The 24,539-nt window shown below is 52.8% G+C and overlaps 1 protein-coding gene across 1 annotated transcript in view; it reads left to right on the top strand.

Annotated features, from left to right (window-relative positions):
- Positions 1 to 24,539, top strand: part of DPP6 (dipeptidyl peptidase like 6) — a 780,578-nt gene that overhangs the window by 734,684 nt on the left and 21,355 nt on the right. Inside the window, exons 17-18 of the mRNA XM_068550205.1 lie at positions 7,174 to 7,221; positions 19,877 to 19,975. Of these exons, the coding sequence (XP_068406306.1) occupies positions 7,174 to 7,221; positions 19,877 to 19,975 (147 nt within the window). The remainder of the gene's footprint in view (positions 1 to 7,173; positions 7,222 to 19,876; positions 19,976 to 24,539) is intronic.

Consider the following 24,539-nt stretch of genomic DNA (forward strand, 5'->3'; position numbering starts at 1 on the left):
ACTCAGAAGTCAGATTTTTAACTTGAGCCAGAATAGTCTCTGTCGCTAACCAGTTTTTAAAAGGCCAAATGTTGCTTTTATTGCAGTTATGTCTTTGTAAGCAAAGGCTGAGCAAATAGAACTGTTTTCATGCAGTTCTGCATTTCAGTTTGAACAAGGGTATACACCAGCTTAGACACACTTACCTACCAAGGACTTAAGAGATATTAGGAGGGGGCAAAGAGAATCATAATAAATATTTTTCTGTCTACATGTATGTGTCCATATGTGCGTGCTCACGCGAATCTAGGGGCGTGTGCGTAAGAGTGTGTCCGTAGGCGAACACACAGAGAATCAGGTGTTTAATCCATGACCTAATTGACAGAGGCATCTACAGTGCCATAGAGTTATGTGCTCTTATTTGAAAGCATATCCTGTATCCTAAGACTAGCCGAAAACATGCGGACACTGGGAGGGCTGCTGAGAAGGAAGAGAAAAGCGATCCTGCTTCTCCATCCTCACTTTCATCCCGTGCCGCCTCGCCTTCCACTTCGGGCTGAGAACAGCGCCTCCTGCTGGGCACAGGGGTAGAGCGTCTCTCCTGCCTGAGGTCCATGTTGCGTCTCAGGGGGAGGCTCCGGTCACAGCATCCTAATCTCTGTGAGTAGGCTACCCCGTCTCCGGGAGCTGGTGAAGTGAGGCATCGACGCCCCAGCATCCAGCATCGCGTCTGGCACATAATAGGAGCCCAGAGCGGTGGTGTCGTCGTTTCTGCTGCAACCTCTGTTCCTCTTACTAAGAATAGACCTTAGCCACCCCATACTCCACATTTGGGACCCAGAGAAGAAAAGTCGCTTGGCCGGAACCACAAAGCAGCTGGTGGCAGGGCTGGAACCAGAGCAGGGCTCCAGACCGCATCCTTAGTCCCGGAGTCAGCGTGCAGATCTCACGACGGTCCACCTTCGTCTGGTGACAGTCGTCAAAGCCTGCTTTTGTGCGTGGCTGTCTTCCTATACTAGACTCTGAGCTCGCTGATGGCAGACACTTTGTCTGCTTCTGCCTGGGTCCCCTGGACCTGGCACTGTGCCCTGCACATGGCAGAATCTCAGTGCATATTTGTTGAATTGAATTACATGCAAAGTAAGAAGAAACTATGAATAGGAGTTGTCAGAAGAATAGCCGTTAAGCAGAGTGCTGTCAGGTTCTGACCATCTAGCAAACAAAAAGCATGATTTCCCGGATTTGGGCCGTGATGGTCTGTGCCCAGATGATGGGGAGGGAGTGACTTACAGGCAGCAGTGACAAAAGGACAAAAGCTTCCTACCTTTCAGAACGACGCGTTTAATCAGTCAGTTGTTGGCTAGATGCACATTGAGATTGTTTGGAGGAAGAGGAAGAAAAGTAAAGAATACCAACTTAAAACTTCGGTGGTGAAACCCTTCCAAAGTCTCATTAGTTAAAAGTATCCTTAATTGTTTAAAATGAGTTTGGAGGGCTCCCCTTTAAATGTTGCAAGCTCCCTGAAATCGTGTGTGTGCTGTTCCTGTGTTTAGCATGTTTCTTTTCTTCTTACAGAAATCCTGGGTGACACTAACCCAGGTCTGGTCAAAGTATCACAAAGCCCAAATATTTTACTCTGAATTGGGAATCTCCTGCTTTTTCTTCATTTCTTATAAGAAACGTTGTTTAGATTTTGGTGTTTTCCTAAATTATCTGCCAATTTTCAGGAGCCCAAACATCACAGAAATCTCACAATGATGGGTGATCTTAAAATTCACACAGAGGGCTTCCCTGGTGGCGCAGTGGTTGGGAGTCCACCTGCCAATGCAGGGGACACGGGTTCGTGTCCCGGTCCGGGAAGATCCCATATGCCGCGGAGCGGCTAGGCCCGTGAGCCACAACTACTGAGCCTGCGCATCTGGAGCCTGTGCTCTGCAATGGGAGAGGCCGCGACAGTGAGAGGCCCGCGCACCGCGATGAAGAGTGGCCCCCGCTCGCCGCAACTGGAGAAAGCCCTCGCACAGAAACGAAGACCCAACACAGCCAAAATAAATAAATAAATAAATATATTTTAAAAAAAAAAAAAAATTTCACACAGAACAGTGGGTCAAGGCCACCTGGGCCAGAGGAGCTCGTGTGACGGCAGTTTGAGGGGGAGGACCCAGCTTCTGGACCATGATGGCTGTGGACCCAGGGAGCCCAGCTCCCAGAGGAGGGTCTGGATAACTGGATGGGATTAGGTTATAATCAATCGATTTAAATTATACATGGGGGCTGCTTTTTAACTTTTGTTTTGTGTCCTCTTTAAGTCTAGTTTTTATTTGTGTTGTCTCTGTTTGGCTATTCTAAAGAATATTCTGTATTAAAATAACAGGGAATATGGCACAGTTGTGATGTGGCTCTCAAACAATACCCACACACAATTTCAGATCCTGTAAGTGGAGACAGCTACCCTTGGTGGTTAGAGAAACGTGGGGTGGGTGCTAAGTATCAGCAGGGAAACAATGACCTGAACTGTAAAACACAGGACATGGGAATGGTCTTTGGGGATCCTTCTTTAGCTGAATTTAACTTCGCTGCCTTGACACATGATGGCCAAGTGTATGCTTGGGAAGTCATCTTTCATGAGCTGTTAATCCATTCAGCAAACACTTTGTTCAGGGCACTGATACCCAGATTCAGAACAGGCTCTGGGATGACTCAGATCCCCAGCCCAAGGATTCCTCTGTGTGTGTGTGTGTGTGCATGCGTGCGTGCACGCAGGAGCGATTATGTTTTTTGAAAGTGCAATTCAGCATGACAGTTGCTACCACTGGTACTTATGACACTTTTTGAGGCACAAATTAGAAAGAACACAGGAGAAAAGTCTGCAGCAGCACGGTAAAGATCTCATTCCTAAATAAGATAAGAACAAGCAACAATGCGATTTAAGTGGGCGGTGCATGGGAAAGGGAAGTTTGCAATCATACACACACGAAATGCAGATGTCAAACATGGAAATTTGTCCAACTCCACTCCAAAGTCGAAAAAGGTAAATTAAAGCAATACCAAGATACAATACTTGCCCATTAGAGCAGTAGAAAATACAACACATTTTTTTAAGTTATACCATAGAGCCCCATCCACCCTTAGTTGGAGGGCGAGGAGACAGTGTTCACTGGAGTCCAGGGTCTCTGCCTGGGGCGCTAATGCCCTTGTCCCCTGTCTGCCCCCTGGAACCACCCTCCCCTTGTGCGTGACCTGCGCCCCCCCCCCCACCCCGAGAGGTTTTCCGGCTCCATTGGCAAAGGCACCAGAGCGGACATGAACTATGGCCCAGGGTGTTTCAGGAGCCGCTGCGTTTCTGCAGCTCCCTCCTCATTTCCTTTGGCCATGAGCGCAGTACGTTCCAGATGAAGGCTACCGTTTCAGCCCAGATCCTGGAGGAGGACCAGCACGGCCGCAGCTGACCGTTTACCAGGATGTAACATTAGCAAGGAGTAAACTTTCATTGTTTTAAAGCGCTGAGACTTGGGGGTTTTGTGTTTGAAACCACAAGCTTATTTAGTGAAAACCAGCTATAAAACCTTTTTAACACAGCAATAGCAATGCCAGTAACTAGCTTAACCAACACAGTCTTCCCTGTGTGTGAAGATGTATGTTAGAGGGATTTCTGCAACAGTGTTTATGGCAATGAAAAAACAAAAGGAAGCAGCCTAAATATCCATCAGTAGGGAGTGGACCAAAGAAATACGGTATATCCATGTAATGGAATACTACACATCTGCTAAAAACGAAGGTTTACAGCTTGTGAAAATTATTTACATCATTGTATATTACAGTGTTTACCATTCTGCAACTTGTTGTTTTCATGCAACGTGGTATTTTTCATACTTGCCCACGTTCATAGGTGTCTTTCTACTCATTTCACGTGCTCTGCGATCTTCCACTGGGTGAACAGACTGCATTTAAGTCATCCCCTCCCCTGCCCATGGCTAGCTCCGCCCTTGTGGCTCAGACCTAGCTGCTGTTGAGAACGATCTACTGCACACTTGCCTCCTCGTGTCCGTGTGCAGGGCTCCCTCTGAGACGTGGCCCAGGGGTGGGACCGTCTGGTGGTGTCAGGGATCTTCAGGTTTCACAGCCGTTGCTCAGTTGTTCTCCACAGTGGCTGTGTTCACTCATCCTCTGGGCATTTGGCTTCATTCTCTTGCTATTGTCAGACTGGATATTAAGACAATACAAAAGATGTTACACTGAGGTACGCTGTATTATACTGTGTGTGGCATATATGTTATTGTGAACACATACCATGTGGCAAAAGTATCTTTTAAATATGTAGAGAAATAATAAATACTAACTCCAAGATAACAGTTACCTCTGGAAAGGGAGCAGACTGAGATTAGGGCAGGGCACGCAGGTGACCTCAAAAATCTGTGTATTCTGTTTTACTTTTAAAAAGTAAGGCAATATGGTATAACCTTAAGATCTGATAAAGCTGCATATTTACATGAAAGGTTTTTTATATTTTTTATTTGTATGTTTAAAATAATTGCTTATGTGTAAATTTGACCACTTATATGCAGAGAAACATTTTAGGACATTTTAGAAACATTTAGGTTACTTCTGGAAAGTGGGGTGAGAAGGGTCTTTTACTTGTCACTTTATTCCTTTTTGTAGTTTTTGAATTTTTTTAGAAACATTTATCAAGTTTATGGATTTAAAAATAAGAAGGGACTAATCCAGGCTCAGCAACTTCGTTATTGTATGGCTGAGACAAAAAAACATAAAGCTCTTGAAACCTGTGTTTTCTCATCTGTAAAATACGTTTAGAAGCACCTGCTTTGTAGAGCTGGTGAGAGAATTAGAAATTATTCATATACACACCTAGCAGAGTGCCTTTTACATAGTAGGCACTAAACAAATAATAATTGTTTACATTATTAATAAGAATGGAGGATGTGCTCTGTTTGCAAATTTACTCACCCTGAAATGTGCAGAGAAAAGAGATGCAGGTTCTTTATTTCTCAGTAACTGATCTGTTCTTCCACATGAGTGCCCCATGGGGAAATGGATTTTCAAGCCAGAAAACTTAGTTTGACTCTATAATTTAAACCCACAGCCAATGCTTAGATCCCCTTCAGTGAGTGCTGTCCCTTTAGGTTAAATGCAGAGTCTCACATCACTGCTGGCCCCTCTCCGTCCCTGGGTCAAGGGTGCCTGATTTAGCAAATAAAAAGACAGGACACCCAGTAACACTAAATTTCAGGTAAACAACAAATGGATTTTTAGTAGTAAGTCCCAATACTGCATGGGGCATATTTATACTGAAAAATATATATTGTCTATCTGAAATTCAAATATAACTGGCTAAGCTGCATTCTGTTTGGGCAATCCTATCGATGGGTGAATGGGGGAGGGTCACGTGGTCGGGGAGACGAGGCCTCGGACCTCCTGGACTTCGGACGTGCACTGGATAGTGTGTGGGCCCAGTCCCAGGTAGGGGACAGGCTTCGGGTCCACGGCTGCTGTGACCACAGTCTGTCTCTCAGCTCAGCCGGGCCGGGGGCTGCTCCAGGGCTGGACCAGCCCGTCTTGCCTTTCCGTGGTACCTCGGACTGCACTGCTTTTCTGCCACATTCTCTCGGGATGCTGGACTAAGATGTCCACTCTGCAGCCTCTGCGGGGGGGGGGGGGGGCTCTGAGCCTCACTGTGGTGAGATCCATGGCAGGTCCCCTGGCTCTCAACTCAGCCACTTGTCACGTGGCCCCTTGGAAGTGGGCAGGAAGTTCTGATGATGATCCCCGCGAAGCTGCCCAAATAGTACGTATCCCCAGCTTAAATGCAGCCATCCCTGGGAGTTCATAGCGTCCCAGAGACCCCAGCCTGAGGCAGAGGAAAAGCAGCCCCAGGGCCGCAGCTCCCAGGAAACATCCATCTTGCTCTGCACACCTGCCCTCTGGCAGCCTTCACTTCCTGTGTCTCTTCTTTCTCCCAAGTGCACCAGGGCCGAAGGGGCGGCCTCCCCTGCTCCGTCCTGTGTGTCCTGTGGTCATTCATTCAGCATTCGCTCCACGAATATGTAATCGAGCCCCAACTGTGTTCCAGACGCTCTTCTAGATGCTGGAAGTAATGGCAGTAAAGACAGACTTCCAGAATTTGTTCATATAAGTTCTAGAACTTGCATTCTAGGGCAGTTGAAAGGGCCAATGAACAAATACTGAAAATGCATACTAGAGGGTCCTGCCGTTAGGTACGGGTGGTGCCCTGTGAAGAACAGGCAGCAGGGGGAGGTGGAAGCTGGGCCGACGGTCATGGAGGGGCCTCTTCCAGTCAGTGGTGGGAGGAGGTGTGTGGGCAGAGACTTAATGAAGACAAAGACAAGCTGCACCAGTGTCTGGGGACAGAGACTTCGGGCAGAGAGAACAGTAGGCCCGGTGGGAACAAGCTTGGTGTCCTTCACATCCTGCGGGAAGGCGCGCCCCGGCCAAACAGAAGGAGTGCAGAGAAGGGGCAGAGATGAAGTTAGAAAAACCCACGCCTGCCTCTTAATACACCTTCAAAATAGCTGAAAAATAATTTACAAAGCCTTCTTCTCTTTCTGGACCCTCCTTTTGCTAAAGAGAATAACGAAGTCAACCTACAGACTCGACCCACAGCTGGCCAGGCCCCCTTCTCACCCCAGGGCTGCAGCTTTAGGACAGCCTTGGAGCTGGAAGCTGCGAGCTGCGTCATCAGGGAGAACTGAAACGCAGATGAACATTTGCAAGATTATGCCGTTACACTAGTAAGTTTTTACCAAGCATTACAGGAGATCAGTGGAGGTGATGGCTTCCTCCAGGAGGGGCCAGCAGGGCAGCTTTGAAGGGTGACTTAGGACTGAGTCTGCAGTGATTGACCAGAACTCCATGAAGACAACGTAGAATTGTGTCTGGACAGTCAGAATGAGGTTATAAGAGTATAGATGTTTTATGTCGTTATAATAATCTAAAACACACACACTTTTCATTGGGTTCATTGTAATTGCTGTGGACACAAAGTTAGGAAGACGTGCCTTTAACACCCAGGGCCCGGCCTCTGCCGTCCGTGGCTGGTGACTCTTCCGCGGACCAGGCGCCCCAGAGCCCCCGGTGAGCTCGTTGTAACGAAGGCTTGGTTCTCTTCTGTTCTCCACGAAACTCACGACTCCCTTTTTGTTTCTCTGCCCAATGCAGGTCCTGGGGTCCCAACGGTGACCGTGCACAACACGACAGATAAGAAAAGTAAGTGCTTTTTGGTCTTTCCTTAACTCTTCCTGCGACTATGGAGGAGAGAAGCAGAAAAGCTTTATGAGATAATCTGGGCAGGGTTTCTGTTAGGAGGCCGAGATGGGTCATGTGCTAGCAGTTCAGAATGAACCCCGCGGTCGCCAGTACTGATTCGATGTGATGGAAGTGAAGGTCCGGGCCTCCCAGCCAGAAGGCCCCGCAGCTCCACCAGTGCCGAGGCCTGGGGGCCACCGCAGGGCGTGCCGGCCTTGCCTGCGACACTCGGGGCAAAGCCCCAGCCGCACGGACGTGCGCGTCCAGCACCGGGACCTGGAGCCCGGCCGGCCCAAGTCCTCCCTCTCCTGAGAATCTCCCCACAGGGCCGAGGCTCCATGGGCGCCTTGAGCCCACCTGTCTCCGTAGCTCTGGGGGCATCTTCGTGGCACACGGGGGACCTCACGTCCTTGCCACTGCAGGGACGGAACTTTCCAGAGAGTCTCGAGGACCCCACACATGTTGGGGGTGACATGTGCACATGTATATTTATATGAAAAATTGCAATGATGTGTGCAGTCCCAGGCAGACCCTCGGGAAAGCTGAGAAGTGGAGAGAACTTGACCTTTCTCGGCCTTACTCTGCCCGAATCCGCGGGGAATCCTGAGACTTTACAGTCCCACCTCTCCTTCCCACGGTGCCACCGCCCCAGTACCGCCTTCCCTGCAGGACCCTGCTCAGCATTCTACCTTCATACACAGTGTCAAACCTCGTGGCAGTTTCTGTAATTCCCTCGGGAAGCCACTCTGGCTCCTGTCTCGATGGCAGGGTTTCAGGTCCCAAGGAGAGCTGGTTAGGGGGAAAGTTCTGAAAAGGAGATCTCCAGCAGCATATTAATCACTGGTTAAAAAATGGTTAAAGTGTTCAAACGTCGATAAAATAGATTTATTTAGAGACAGTGTTTAGAAAAAAATCCAAAATGGTAATATTCTGCAGAACTATCAAATAATTATCAGAAATTCAGAATTAAAGATAATTAATAATATAATCACAAGTAAATAATTAAATCATTTAAATGCGAAGAAAAAAAAAGCCAAAAAATGGATGTCAGAATGGATACAAAGCCCACTGAAAACACTTGCACAGCATCAGAGGGAGCCCAGCTGAGAGTGAGCTGCTTCTCCTCCCCAGAGGAGGGGTGAGTTTTCCGGGTGAAGAGATGTGCCTGGCCCCAGCCGCTTCTCCAGTGTGGTCTACAGTGGGGGACCATTCTAGGAGGCTGTGCGATCCGGGGGTCTGGCCATAGTCCAGTGATTGCACTACAGTGACTGCACGGCAGTGACTACGGTACAGTGACTACAGTACAGTGACTGCACCACAGTGACTGCACCACAGTGACATGAGAGGTCACTACTGGGGAAGCTAAGGGTAGGGAGCACAGAACTCAATGCACTATTTTTGAAGCTTCCTGCGAATCCATAATTTAAAAAGTAGATGTAACTCTGCTTAAGAAAACCATTCAGTTAAATACTTTTACTTCTTTGGAGGGTCCTATTATTATTCTATCCAAGTCAAGGGGTTAATACCTACCTTTTCAGAATGGATTTTGCTTTAGTCACATTCAGGCCTGGATGTGATTATACCATTAGGGATCCTGAGGGTCAGGAACGTGAAAAGGTCCCAACGCCCCTCCTCCCTCCCTTCCACCCCCTTGCCATTCCCACGGTGCTGGGTAAGGTCACCATCACTTTCCTAAGGCTCGGGTGTGAGTGAAAATGAAGCAGATTTGTATCTTAGATATACGGAATAGCATTGACCTAACATTTTATTTGTTCTATTTATAAAATAACGTATGCGGGGCGCAGTGCCTCTAAAAGAGAGTTCTGAGGTATTTTACTAATTCTACGTGGGAAGCCAAACGACCAGTTATTTTCATGTTTGGTTGGTTAGCTGCGTTAACCCATCAACCCAATCAATACGGACAGACTGGAGGTTGTAGGTTGTCGTCCATGTTCTATTGTGGCGCTCCAGACATAAGTAGGTATTTTTAAGCATTTTAAGCATTTTACTGTTGCAGTTGAACTGTCACTCTTGTGGCTGATTCCCAGAGGCAAAGAGAGAGGACCCAGGGAATAAGAAATAAAAAGCATTTTGCACATGGGGTGAGGTTGGCTCTGCGGTCGGTGTCCCGTTCTTCTCTGAAATTTATCAGAGAACCTGGAGGTGACACCATTGTGCTTCATCTCAGCCACGTGCTGGTTAATGGGACACTGTGGACAGCATTTATGTCCTGTGCTGATGTGTGGAATTCTTTTTTGTCACCTTTGTTGTACAGGCCTGTGCATATGGTTACATTTGAGCTCTGGTTTTCCTGCAGCCTAATGCAAACTCAGGAGATACTTCACTCTCACTTTGCCTGTTTCTGCATTTATAGTTCTCGGTATAGCTCAAAATCGTTCAGACTTTTGACTTCAGCCACAAAATTAAGTTGGAAAAGGCATGATCTCAATGTGGCTGCTGGTGTGGTACCCACCACCCAAGAGAATAAGGGTGTTTCTGTTCAGTGTCTGATGTATGTTCTGAGATGGCAGTTTGAGGGGCTCCAGAAAGACCCCCTGGAGCACCTACTTTTCCCTGCCCAGCAGGTGCCTGAAATACTCCTGTTGTGTATTCATTCCTGTGGGTGTGGACGTCACACCTGCACAAAGGCTTCTTTTAAAATATAAAAATCTCTTACATCAGTTGGGATTACGTTTGGCTACGTGTAACAGAAAACTCAAGATAGCAGTTGCTGAAACTGGTTGGAAGACGTGTTGCTTTGTGATGCACAGTGGCATCGTGTCTGCATCCCGGGCTGGAAGACAGGAGGGTGGGTGAAGCACAGGGTGATTCCTGTAACTGAGCCCCTCAGGCTGTCTCCCCGCAGGTGCTGCTGACACTCTGCTTCCATCTAACGGTCACAGCTTGGCCGCATGTCCCACCAGGCTGCAAAGGATGCTGGGAAATGTCTTTTATCTGGCCTCCCCGCACCTCAAATAAAATCAGGATTTTGCTACTGAGTGATCACAGCTGCTGTAACAACCACCATCAAAATCTCAGCAGCTTCGTGTATGAGTTTCCTAGGGCCACCATCACACAGTAGCACACACTGGGGGCTTGAACAACAGAAATTTATTGTGTCGCCTTTCTGGAGGCTGCAAGTCCAAGATCAAGGTGTCGGCAGGGTTGGTACCTTCTGAGGCTGTGAGGGAGACACTGTCCCAGGCCTCTCTCCCAGCTTCTGCTGGTTGCTGTCGACCTTTGACATCCCTTGGCTTATGGAAACCTCACCCAGGCTCTTCATCTTCTCCCTGTTTGCATGTCTGTGTCCAAATCTGCCCTTTGTATAAAAGGACACCAGTCATACTGGATCAGGGCCCGCCCTAATGACTTCAATTTTAGCTTGATTTCTCTGCAAAGACCCTGTTTCCAAATGAGGTCACCCTCACCAGTCCTGAGGGTGAGGACTTCAGCATCTTTTGTGGGGATGCAATTCCACCTGACACTCAGCAGAACGAGGGTTTCTATTTCGTGCACACAAAATACAGGTTGCTCTCCTGGTAGAAACCCAGGGCTGCAGGCTCCTTCTAGAGTGTGGCCCCAGCATCTTCAAGGCTCTGCTTCTGGCCCTGGGGACAGGAAGAGAACAAATGGGAAGGTTTTGTGATGTTTGTGTTGAGGCCTAGCGGTGGTGTGCGTCCTTTCCAGCCAGAGCTCCCGCACGTGGGCCCACCTAGAAAAAGAGAAGCTGTGTGCCTGGGAACGGGGAGAAACTTTGATCAGAGTTAGCAGTCAGTATCACAGAAAGGAAAAAGGAGAGTGAATCTAGGAGGCCTGTCCCTGAAAGGAGTGACCTAGTGGGTAAGTATGGGCCACTCTTGTGTAGATTACTTTGGTCTGACCATGAAGGCCCTTTCCAGACGAGTGTGCTCAATGCCGGGGAGACTCATAGAAGGGGGGTGACCCCACCAAGGAAGGTTCTCTGACTGTGGCTGCGAGCACCAGGGCCCAGCATGGAACCAGTAAGGACAGGGGGACCAGACGGCGGGGAGAAGGGCTGGTTGTAGAGGTGTTAAGACCTGACCCTACACCGGAAGAGCTTAGCATCACTTAGGGCATAAAAGACATAAAGCTGAAGGACAGAAAATGTAATAATAAACACAAACATCTAGGAGAAACCATAAAGACTTACATATTCATTAGTGCCTGGTTTGAGCAGTGGTTTGAGTTCTGGGTCTTTATCAAACCCAGAGACAAGGTCCCAGAAGACCTGAAAGAAGAGACCAGCTTTGATCTAAGGCTTCAGAGAAAATTGGTCAGGGTCTTTCAAATTTGGTAGGGATTTGAGATTTAGGTTATTTTTGTGATTTTTTAAATTGTTCTCATTTTCCCCACACTGCTGCGGGAAGCAAAACTGGTTTCTGGAGACGTCTCAGTGGAAAGTTGGCAGGTGATGCCAGAGAATAGGTTTCCTGTTGCCCTTCATGGCACCAGCCCCAAACGCAGAAACACAGGGACGAAGGGTTGGCAGCTTGCAGGAGACCACACCGCTGCCTTCCTCCCCAGCAGGGTCTCCCCCGCCCCCTCCCCAGTTTCACCCAAACCTGGCCCTCCGTCCGCGTTTGGCTCTGACCTGTCCTCTTCTGGGAGTGTGTCCCCAGACTTGTGCGCCACTGCTCCTTCATCCCGTATCTGTCTTCAGCTGCAGACCACCGCCTGCTGCCCCGACCCTACCAGGTAGGCTCCTGACTTCCCCCCAAGCACACCTGCCAGGTGCATTCAGACACCTTTGATGCCCTAGCAAGTGTCTGGTAATCGAGTGTTTCCCAGACTTGAATAATAAGCAGACCCTATATAAAGGGGAGAAAGTAAGACTTCTGATACTATGTCTGCGGACCCCAATTTAAGAACTCGGCTTAAACTAACATCTTATTTCTTAAGAAATGCATTTCAATCCTAAACAGGCATGGCAAAAGAGAGGTTTTATATTTTTAATCAGCAGAAGAACTTTTGCTTATCATTCAAATGACCCAAAACAATTAATTCTCAGGTAACAAGTGGTCTTTTGTCGGAATGGTGGGCAGGACACGTGACAAGGGATGGTTTATTTGTTGGCGGTACCAGGAGCTGTGAGGTGCTGCACACGCCGTGGCTCGCGGCAGAAAAGAAAGGAAACCTGTTCTGTGTGGGGGTCAGAGACTTCAGAGTGAAGACAGTGTTGACGGCGAGTCCAGCCTTTTCCTTTTAAAGACTGGGGCTCGGAGACCCCGAGAGGTGCAGCGTCTGCTCCACGTCACACCGCCCTCGGGATGCGCCCTGTGCTTACTCCCTGTTGGTCGTGTTCTTCCGCAAGGACTGTGCACGTTGGTCCTGCCTGGCCATCGGAGCTCAGCTGAGCATTCCCCCCAGCTGCCCCCGTCTGGGAATAGCCCGTGATCACCGCCCCTGTGTGCGTAGTAGATGCCAGACCCAAGGCCTGGATCTCACCTGCCACCCCACGTCCAAGGGCTACATCACCATGGTTACAGCCGGATGGTGCGTGACAGAGCGCGTTTACCCATGTCCTCTTCCCCCCTCCCGCTCCTGACCCCGTGAGGAAGACCTCACAGGCAGCCTAGGCTCTGCTCCCCAGAAGAGAAAACCCAGGTTCAAGCTACAAGAACACAGACAGCTAAGACTATTTCTTCTGGAATTCTCACTGTTCAAGAGCAAATACTCTCAATAAGAGGAGAAAGTGAGAAGAAATTTTTTAAAAGAGAGAAAGAGGAAGGAAGGGAGGGAGGAAAGGAAAACAGCAAAGCGTCGCAAAATTAATCCACGCGTGAGCTCAGGTTTTTTAAAAGATTTTTCAAATGTTTAATTTCTTCAGTTCCCTCTGTCTGCCCATGAACGGCATGCCCATCAGGTGCCAGTCACACGGGTGGGGACAGGGAGACTGTGTGACTTGCAGATGATGACTTGGGCAGGACCCCATGCCTCGGCCCCCGCCGTTTCTTGTGCTCTGTGCCGGAAGCGGACACCACAGGAGAGGCCTGGGGCCGCCTGGAAAATAAGAATTGAAGGTTGCAGGTCCCAATAGCGTGTCAAACCCAGAGTCTAGCCTCCAGGCCTTGGCGGTGGGGAGTCAGCCGGGGATTTTTCTGTGTGTTTAACTTCTGATGTGTCTGATGTCGGCTCTGGAGCCTCACTGGCCAACTCATCTCCAGCTGTGCCAGCACAGAACAAAGTGCCCTCAGGTTTTGGTTTGTCTGTCGAACTGGATGGGCCCCTCTCGGGTGAGGGGCGGAGCCGGTGCCCCCAGACCCTGGGCCCGTCCGAGCCTTGGGGCTCCTCTGCTGGGCTCGGATCCACGTGCGTCACGTGCAGGACCACACGGCTCACTGAGCAGCCTTCGGGCCTCAGGTGCGTTTCACATGGGCTGTGCTCTTCGGGGCTGAAAAGGCCGTGGAAACGCTCCAGGAGCGTCACAGAGGCAAGCGGTGGGCACTCCGTCCCCGCGGCTGCCCCTGCCTGCAGGAGCTGTCCTGTGAGGTTCGGGCTCCCAGAAGCCACGCCGTGTGCCTGTGCTGCCCGAGGCTGCGTCGTGAATGTCTTCTGGACACAGGACCTGGAGAAAGGCTGGAGGCCTCAGGAGTGGCGGTGACAGCGACAGCGACCTCAGGCAGGTTACAGAGCTGGTTTGGGGCCAGCGCTGCTGCAGACACCCTGCGTGCTTTCACTCGTTCACCCCCCCGCAGCCCGTGAGGCAGGAGCTCTTACTACCCCCGTTATTCATGAAGACAACCCAGGGAGAGGAGGGCGCCTGAAGCGTTGCCAGCTGGAAAGCGCTGGGGTCGTGGCGAGCCCAGCGGCTGGGGCACAGCCCGTCCCTCCCCTCGGAGCGCCGAGCAGCAGGGCTGCTCAGGCCTAGCGGCTCCGTCCTGCGCCTGCCCTGAGCCGGGCCAAGGATCCTTTGCTCTGGGATGAACCCCGTTCAGCCGCGGTGTGCCGCCTCGGGGAGGATTCTGGGGTCGGCAGGACCGAGCCCTTGAACTGCACCCCGAATGCTTAATCCCCATCAGCACCACATCCACCACTTTAAACATAACCAAGTAACCACTTAATACCAAGGACCAGCCTGCCTGAGGCTTCCCGGACGGTACTGGGCGCGAGCCGCACGGCAAGTTACTTGAGATCACACGGCCACGGCCAGGCCGGACCTTGGTTCATGTGATCCTAAGCACAAGGTCCCAGACCCGGGCCCCAGGAGCCCAAGGCCTTTGCTTTGCTGTCACCTGAGTGACGTGCTCACAAGCGCAGCGTCCCTGATCACCGCTCCAGAGGCAGCCCCGGTTGAACCTGGCGCAGCGCTGAGTCCCTGATGGTGTTTGGGCCCGGCAAGCAGAGTACAGAGCTGCCTCACAAGTCGGGAGGGCGGGTCCCACCGGCCTGCGGGTCAGAGGCAGGACATGGGGCCACCTGCCCGTAGCCCAGTGGCCCGTAGGCGATCGGGCTCTTGGGGAGGTGGCCTTCGGGCAAACCGTGGAAAGCCTGGACGTCCAGCTGTGTATGGCCCACGTGGTGTGACAGTGACAGGCAAACAGAAGCCGTGGGAACACAGCTCGGCAGGCGGCAGGCGGGCCCCCGAAGGTCCGGTCAGGGTCGGAAGGCGGTGATCATTCCCTGGGTTCCAGCCCTGCTCTGAAATTCAAAATTACTGTTTCAGAAGTCTTTGTCTTTCCTCTTCCTCTGCTCCCGACCCCAGAGCCACCCGGGGAATATTGGACTTCTTTCCCTTTAGAAAATCTTATCTGCAGACAGAGCCGGCGGGTGTCACAGATGTGACTGAATTATTTAGAAGCTGTTTCCTTGAGAACGTAATTATGGTCGGGGCCAGAGTACGCTCCTCAGGTGCTGGTGCAGGAAAACCGGCACAGTCGCCACGTTGGCAGTTGCCGGCTTCAGTGTGAGTGTGAGGGGGGTGTGAGCTCGGTGTGCGGACACAGTTCAGGTGCAGAGGCCTGCGAGCACCACGCACCTCCCTGCCCGGCGCAGCCCGCGGGACAGAGCGCCGCAGGCGGATTCGGCGTGGTCTGTGTCCCGGCGGTGCCCGCGGCGTCGTGACAGCTGCTCATGGACCCCAAGTTACTGGGCCGCCCGGCGCACCTCCTTCACCAGAACTCCTAGACAGGGCCTCTCCCTCCCACTCCCTTCGGTCGGGTTTTTGCACAGAAGCAAAACCAACTCGCACGGCCGGCTGGAATCACAGCCATTCTTGTTTGAGATTGTCCCAGACACGGGCTGTTTGGTGTCTGTCCCCTTTCTCACTGCCTGGGAGACGCCCCTGCCGTCTTCCTCCGAGGGCCCACCCAGGGGACGTCACCTGTGCTGTCAGGCACGTGGCAAGCAGGTAGGATGGGGGGATGCCAGGAGGTGCCAGCCAGCGTGTGCCCGTCTCGGTCAAGGCCTCCGCTGTGTCTGGAGAGTCCTCCGGGTCCACAGCTCCCCCCCGCCACGCACACACACACACTGGCAGCCCTTCTGGAGGGACAGGTGACAGTCGGGTTTACAGACGGCTCGCTCTAGGCCAGAACACGGCAGGTTTGGGGGCGAGCTGGTGTTCGGCTAACAGAGTGCGGAGTGAGCGAAACACGTGGCACCCTCTGCCCCGCAGGGCACCTGCCTCAGCGTCCCCGGGACGCTGGAGGGCCGGCGGGCCACGGCTCGGTGCCCCTTCCTGAGTTGGGATGTAGCTGATGGGGTGGGAGCCACGCACGGCCCCCTCACCAAGCCCGCCCACCTGCCGGCACCGTGCCCACACCACAAAGGCACTCACATCGCCCTGCTTCCAGGTTGCTTAGAATCTGGCCGGAGAGAAAGAGAGACACGGCCAAAAGAACAATCACCACCCAAACTGTGTGGCTTAACAGCTGGCCGTTGGGACGTTGGTCTCCAGGCGAGATGGGGGTCTGGAGGGCGTCCGTGCCGGCCTCAGGCCGGGGTCCAGTCTGAGCCGGGCAGCCCCGGGTGGGCAGGCCGCGTCTGCAATGCTGCAGTCACCGAGCGGGGAGGACGGGGCCCTGATGCCGCCGGGTCAGGCGCACGAGAGGAAGCCGTCCGAAACACGCCAGGAAGGGCCCAGAAAATCCAGGCGGGCGGCCAGACCCGAGTGATGTGCGTGCGGTCCCCGCGCTCCCGCCCCCCTCAGAAACGCGACAGAGGGGGCGGCTCTGCTCTCCTCTAGCTCGGCTGCTTATTGGCTTCCATTTGATTCTGCTCATTCATGTCCCCAAATCCGGCCAAGTGGCAGTTCCTCCAAGGACCAGAGCCAGCAGAGTCTCAGAACGGCCCCAGTCACTGCCGCTCGGCGTCTGCCGCTGGGGCACAGCCGGGGGGCAGCCCTCGTGAGCTGCCCTGGCTCCTGCAGGCTCCGCGTGCCCCGATCTGATACTAGCTGATTCCACCAAATATGAGAGGGGCTCACATCTGACTGAGGAGTGGCCGTTTGCATGCTTCAGACTGCAGGTCCCCACGGCCCCGGTGTCAAAAGAAGAACCCTTCGGGAACAGGCCGGTCTTTTCTTATTTCTTCTGCCGTGCTTCTGCCCTCTCTGAATGCAATTATGGGAACAAATAAAATGGCTTAACTCAGCTCCCCTGTGGGACAGCCAGCTCTCTGCTGATAAAACCAGTTGTGTGGGCAATCATTAAATGAGAAATTTAATATTTAACTAAATTTAATAGTCTGTTGCTTTGGTGCCTTTCTGTGAAGGGTGGCATTTCAGTACAGAGGGACTAGCTATTCACACGCCATCTGCGGAGGCCGTGTGCGGTTAGAACAACTGTGTGAGGTTAGAACGCCGTGGGCTCCCGCAAGAAGCCACAGCTCCCGGATCCAGGGACCGGGAACGCAGTGCTTCGGTGGCAAGTCTGTGTTCTCGTTAACTCCACGCAAGCCTGGCTTGTAGGCTGCAAAGCAGCACGTCAAGCCTGAGCACGAAACTTCTCCTTCAGGCTCATCTGGTGTCAGAAATATCAAATCCCGATGCAGACACGCGGAGAGAAGGTTATAACAGACCTTGAGAGGCTGCACCAGGTCTCCTTCGTTGTGAAGTTTGATCCTCCAGGTCGGCCCCTGCTGGGGCCTTGTCCATCCCCCAGAAGCAGAAGCTCGGTGCTGCTTCTCTGACAGCACAGGACTCAGCCTTGCTCTTGACCCTGAAGACATTCTTCCTGGGCTCCTGGTGACTCACGAGTGTCCGTTTCTTTGGTCTGACCCACATTCGCACACCCCGAGTCCCTTACCTGTCTCCACTGGGACTTATCTCGTAGGCAGGCAGAGAGGTCCAGGTCGCGGTCCAGAGGGCTGAGGCTTCCAGAAGACCCTGTAAGGTCTGTGCTCCAGCTCCTACGCTAAGCTTGGATTTGGGTTGCCTCAATGAATTCCCTCAATTCCCAGAATTAACTAAATAGTAACTTGGGTGTACCATTAGTCCTTCAAGCACTGTCAGCTTTTCAATCAATTGAATAAAAATGTGCTTCGGTTTTGGTTTTTTTTTGCTTTGTGCGGGAAGCAGTGGTTAATTGTCAGGCCTCAATCGCTTCAGCTCTTACCGCTAAGAGGTCTGAGCACCAGGAACCTCTGAGAGCCTTCGGGCTTTCTGAAACACCGAGGAGGACCTCTCAGTCCTTTCCATGCAGGAAAAGAAAGACAGACTTGGGTCAAAACCCAAACTCGGCTACTGTGAAGATGCATCATTTCCGGGGTATGAATCAGATTTCCACAAACAGCTCTATGTACTCATGTTCCTGGAAACTAGTGTGTTTTGTCCCTGGGATGGGACTGAACACTGATGCCTTGGGTGGGATAGGGTCAGCCAGGCAGATGACCAAATCTCTTAGAGTTGGTGTTAAGTGCACCTGGAGAGGGGTACCTGAGGTGAAGGGTCAGGGCTTCTCTTTGAGGAGGTGATGTTTGACTTGATGGAGGCGGAAGAGCCAGCAACATAGGACAGCAAGTGCAAAGGCCCTGAGGCAGCAAAGAACTTGAAGAATGCTATTCTTTTTCATTATCTTGTGGAGCTCCCTTCTAATCTTCCTCCCCTATAAGTGTGGATAGAACATGGAGAATAGATAGTTATCTCTTAAACCAACTCCCCTCAACAGATTGTGTATGCCTGGAATGCTGTGTTAAAGGGCCGAGGGCATTTGGACTCAGGGAAACTAGTGCTCTCTCTGTTCTGTTAGGAGTGTGGGCAGGCAGTGGGGCATGCACACCATGCCAGGGTCGGGCATCCCCTCCCGAACTTGCATGTGTGACCACAAGGTCAAGGGTTCCTTCTGGCTTTCCACAAAGGACAGCATTTCTTATGTGCTATGTGGCGGGGGTCCCACTTCAGATTTCTTTTTAACTCTACCTGTTTGAGCGTTAGTTTCACCATTTCTCCCTTCACCTTTTCACCAAAGCTGAATATCCAAATACATGCTCAGCAAACTTGAAAAACATCTTCTGTTTTGTTTATTTGCTTGTCACCAGCCCTGGGAACTTTCAGTTGCCTCTGCCCCCGTAGAAGTTTGCTGGTCCTGCTCAGAGGCCATCCTCATGGCTCCACAGATAAGACACTCATTGCTGGAGGTCCTGGTCATGAGCAGTGACTCACCTGCCCAGCCTGTGTGGAGCGGACGCCCGTGCAGGGCCCACCGTCCTCAAAGGCAGTTATCGCGGAGGATGCTTGTGAGATTAGCTTATTCTTTAAAATGTTCACATATGTTTCAAAGTGACTTGTCGACCCAAAGGTCGAGCCCCTTAAAGATAAAACTTCCTTTCAAATGAACCACAAGTTGTCCCCAGGTAGGACTGAGGTGAGAGGGGAGAAAAGAAGTGGGGTGGGTTCTGTTACGTGTCAGATGGACGAAGTCTGACACGTAACAGAAGGGCCACTTCCGCAGGGGATCAGTGAAGAGGGCTGATGGGGGTAGAGGGTCACAGCCAGGACCTTTTGAGCTGTTACAACCTAAGGGTCACGGAGCTGGTGTGTCTACGGTGCGGGTCAGGGTGGAGCCGCCTTTCAGGCTCCAAGGGAGATGGGCCAGTCCCCCTGCACTGCGGCTCATGTGGCTTTACTGCCAGCTCGAGTGACCGTCCAGACCAAAGTCCCCAAAGCCAGACCCCCTGTGACTAAGGCAAGAAACCCGAGTCCAACCGCTTTTCCTGGAAAACGTAATAACGGTCACACTCCAGCTTCTACTCCCCTTTCTATAGTGTTATCGAGGCCACTACATTTACATTTGTAAAACCGCTTATTCTGACAGGCATGATGTCGGTCTCCCAAAACCAGCAGTCTTGAGACCAAGCACACCTAAAGCAACGTGTGTGAGGGAGAGGGAGAAACGCCGTGGAGAGTGAGAATCACCAGGGGGCAGGGGCGCTGGACACAGTGGAAGAACCTGCCGTCTGCCTGGACCCCCTGCCCTGAGCTAGACTCTCCCCTCGCGCTGGGACCTGAACACACGATCTCATGTGTGCAGCTCTGGTCCCAGCCGTGGAACCAGTGGTCCTCTCCTCTGACGTAGGAGCTAGTGACAGGAGGCGCGTGAAGACTCACGGCGTCAAGAAGCGGTTACTGAATCTGAGTGTGTCATTTTTTTCTCTCTTTCAGAAATTTTGGACCTAGAAACAAATGAACACGTACAGAAAGCCATAAACGACCGGCAGATGCCTAAAGTCGAATACAGGAAAATCGAGATTGACGATTATAGTAAGTGCTACGTTTTCTCCTTTGAACGGGAAAACCAGCATGTGCTCTGAAACAGCCTGACCATGATTGCCGGGTGGGGGGTTGCGGGGAGCACGGGCTGGAACTGCATCCTCACCAGCGAGGGGGACCGGGGCCGGGGGAAGTTCACGCTGAGCTGACTGCGCCCACAGCCAGGATGCTCACCTGGACACACGAAAAGACAGGAGCACGTGACTTCTGTCCTCCAGAGGCTGACAGTTTAGACAAGACCCCAGACGGAAACTCCCTCCTTGTTGGGGCGGAACAGGTCATGACACCATCCAGGAAACGTCTCCCCCTGGAAACTCCCTCTCTGTGCCATTGATGTTCTTACTGCTTCATCCTCTTACCTCTAAATGTTGCTCGTGGGCTGAGGGGCGTCCTGGAAGCTGGAGAAACACAGCATGAGGGATTGGTGGTCGGTGCAGCCCGAGACCATCCAGCGCTCTGTCTTGGCCTGTGCCCTTCTTCCTCCTGAACTGTCCATTCAGTCATTCAGTAAGCTTTTACGAGCACTTGCTCTGCAGCAGGCACCCCTAGGCCCCGAGGACCCCAGAGCAGTGGCTGGAATGGGGCTTGCATCTCCTGGAGGGAAGCAGGGTTCTCCTGGCCTCCTCACCTCTGCAGACAGTCCCCCGTCAGCCCAGCCCGGAGCTTTGCCGCCACCGGGCGTCTGCCCTTGGGAACCTCAGATGCACAATGCCCCAAACTCATCTCACCGTCCTTCCCCCAGCACTGTGTCCCCCTCCACGCTCGCCTCCTTTTGAGGATGACACCCTCCGGTTGTGTTGACTGGTTTCAGATAACTTAGATTTCAAACCTTGAAGTCGTCTTTGAGTCATCCATCCAGGTACCACTGCCCATCGTCTCTGAGGTTGGTGAATAGACTTCATCTCCTGAGCTAACTTAGAAGGTCGCCAGGGATCAATGGAAGAGAGTGCGGAGATTGACTAGTGATGCCTGAACTGCAGGCCTGGGGCGGGCAGCGGGTGGTAGCCCGAGCCTGTGTCTGCCGCCCCAGCCCATGTCTGGAAGCTCCTTGTCTGCCCTTTCCCTTCAGTGGGACAGCGGCTTGTCACTAGGGCTGGTGGGCCCTGGAGTATCACTCAGCACCCCTTGTTAGATTGGACCCAGCCACCTGACAGACCGTGAGCCCCTAAGGGCAGGAACCAAGGCTCAGCTTGTGGAACAAAATCAAACCCACCCAGACAGAGCATCCCGTAAAGCTGCGTCCTTCAGAGCAGAAAGGAATGGCCCAGGAGCTCGGGAGAGCGTGAGAATGGACTGGGGTCCTGTGAAGGTTCCCAGCAAGGTGGGACTTGAAGGGGTTCCTGGAGTCGCTTTCGGTTGGCGGAGAAGAGGGGAGAAGGAGGGAGAAGCGTCAGCGTGGTCGGTCGTGGGTGGGTCGGGAGGCTGGTGGAATTCCAGCCGCGGGGTTGTCCCAGGTGGCAGCCGACACGGGGGCCCTCACTCTCCAGCACCTTCATCCTGGTCCTATCGTTGGGCCACACGGAATCACACTATATCGGAACCTTTCTAAACATCGCTAGAGATACAGGTAGGGAGAGAGATTCACCTGCGACAGTCAGAAAAGTCAGAAAATAGGATGTGTTTCAACCCCTCTCCCCCGGGCCCACGGGTGCAGAGGCTTTCTCTTACAATGGCCCGTGTGCACTCACTCTGATGAGGGGCTGATGGAGGAAACAAGAAGGAAGGGCCTGAGGCGGGAGAAGAGATAGACTTAGGAGAAGCATGAGTGGAGCCTGCAGTCATGCCCAGCGGGGACATCGCTGCCCGCAGGCCAGGGCCATCCCCACCGCCTCTCCGGGTCTGGGTTTCTCTCAACGTCCCTGAGACGCACGCAGGTCCCACAGGATGCACTCGGCTCTGGAACCGAGGGCAGTTCTGCGTGTCCAGGGGGCACAGCCCCAGGTGGCTGGGTTCAAGCCCGTCCAGTCCTGAGCCGGAGAGGAGCTGTCAGTCAGGAAGAGGGAGACAGAGGAACTGGGCCGCCCACAGATGCCTGTCCTCAGGGCTTGGGGGAGCCACAGAACAGAAACGAGGGGCAGGAAGGACACAAGTCCAGGCCGAAAGTGGGCTCAGGAGACCTGCAGGAGTCGCGGCCCTAACACGATAAGGAAGAGCGGGGAGACCCGGGGAACCCCGCACAGGAGCCCGTGAGCTGTTTCACTGGGACAGAAACGGGCAACCCCGAGTCAGACAGGCCTGAAGCCGGCTACCCACAGGCAGGAAGCAGAACCTCTGCTGCCCTGGGGCGTGTGCACTGGAGACGTGGCTCCTGACCTGTTTGTCTCAAGTCCCCGCCTCTTCCCTGCCGAGCTGCTTTCTGTACAGAGAGCGACTCTGACCATACGGGGTGTCTTGTACAGACAGCCCCATCGCTGAGACTTCGTACTGCCAGGAAATGGGTCAGAGGAATGTCTGGGCTGCCCATGGGGATGGCATCAGTGACTGGTCCAAACTGCCATGCAGAACCTGGAGTCCAGTCACTCAGGACAGATCCAAGTTCATGAGAGCCCTCAAATTAACTGGATATTTATCTTCGTGCTTTCCTTTTATAAATAAGGAAGAACCAGAGGCAAGAAAACAAGATGACTTCAGATTGATAGTGGATGGAGGGATGCAGGGAAGGATGGATGGAGGGATGCAGGGAAGGATGGTTGGATGGATGGAGGGATGCAGGGGAGGATGGAGGGATGCTGGGAAGGATGGATGGAGGGATGCTGGGAAGGATGGATGGAGGGATGGATGCAGGGATGGAGGGAGGGATGCAGGGAAGGATGGTTGGATGGATGGAGGGATGCAGGGGAGGATGGAGGGATGGAGGGATGCTGGGAAGGATGGATGGAGGGATGGAGGGATGCTGGGAAGGATGGATGGAGGGATGGATGCAGGGATGCAGGGAAGGATGGAGGGAGGGATGCAGGGAAGGATGGTTGGATGGATGGATGGAGGGAGGGATGCAGGGAAGGATGGTTGGATGGATGGAGGGATGCAGGGGAGGATGGAGGGATGCAGGGGAGGATGGAGGGATGGAGGGATGCAGGGGAGGATGGATGGAAGGATAGGAGGGTGGATGAGTGAGCAACAACCTCCACAGGTCTGGCCCCACCCCCTCTACCCTCGTCTGTATCTGCAGACCTCAGGCAGGCCCCGTAACGTGCAGGGCCCGAGCAAAATGAAAACATGGGGCTCGTTATGACAGCAGAGCTTCCAGTACAGCCAGGGCTCTTGCACAGGCCTGCGTGACTGCACGGATCACGCCCTGGAAGGCCAGTCAACCTCTACGGGCAGACCTCAGCTTGCTGCCCGCCCCCGTCCCCCATCAGCAGGTTTTCTCCCATCTGTCACTTCCTACCACAGCCTTGGAGGCCAGATCATATTCCTTCGCAGGATCCTTTCTCAGCTGTAGCCCAGGGCCCTCCTCCATGCACTCTGCACACAATGTTTCCCAAACCCCAGAGCACTAAGGGGTGCCTGCCATCCCTCGTCCAAAAATGCAGAAAAGGGTCTTTAGAAACAAATAGCCAACTCCCGGCCCCCCTTGCACATGAGGTTTCCTTCCAGGGTGAGGTTTTACTTGCGGGTAAACGGGGACGTAGATGCGAGGAGAGCAGGAACAGCTGTGTGCAGGGCCGGCGTTTGCTCATCGCCCCTTGGGGTCCCAGGACATCTGAACGATGTCGCTCTACGGACCTGTTTTTATTTTGTCATGCTTTGTTTTTCATTTAATGCTACTGGAGGCTAAGGCTTTCCTTAGAGAAGCATTCCAACTCCAGGAACACTCTCTGAATGTATTCAGCCGCTTGTGGCCAAAGCCTGCCCATGGGCTTATCAGTGGCAGAAAGCAGCCCAGACCATGTTTTATGGATATTTCAGTGATAAAGTCCAGGGCCTCTGGGCCATTGATCTAATTCGCAAGCCATTAACATTCAGCCAGAATCAGTAATGAGACCCTGGTCAGAGCAGGCTGCTAAGCCAACCCCCAGCCTGGGGTGTATGTACAGTAATTGTACTGAAAAAGCCACTAATTCCAATTTAATTGCTCGTCTGGGCTGTAGTTAACATCAATAAACAATTTCTAACTTGGGCAGGACGGTTTGTTTGGGGAAGAACAGAGAAAGCAGTGAGGGAAACGGCCCCCCCCCTCCCAGACTGGATCCTGGTTGCCAAGGACCAGATCCAAAGGACCTTGGCTGCAGGACCCACGGCTGCACCAGCTCCCTCCCGCTGGCTCCGCGGGCAGCCAGACCTGCCCAGTTCCCGCCTGCAAACGGGGAGGCCCGCACAGCCCCTGGCTTTGCAGGGAGGCTCCCCACAGCTCTAGCCTCTGCCTCAGGGCCGCTGCCCCCTGCCTCACCCCACCCCGCCCTCAGTCTCCGCCTGTCCACACTTAACTACTTGTTGGGGCAGTGCTGCCCGGCAGAGAGGTGCACGCTGCCCTGGGGGTTCATTCCCCCCCCCGCCCCCCCGCCTGGAATTTTGCTGTCAGCAAGCGCTCACAGTGGTCCAGGCCTTTCTGCTT

This window comes from Eschrichtius robustus, chromosome 8, assembly GCF_028021215.1.
Source record: "Eschrichtius robustus isolate mEscRob2 chromosome 8, mEscRob2.pri, whole genome shotgun sequence".
Lineage (NCBI taxonomy): Eukaryota > Metazoa > Chordata > Mammalia > Artiodactyla > Eschrichtiidae > Eschrichtius > Eschrichtius robustus.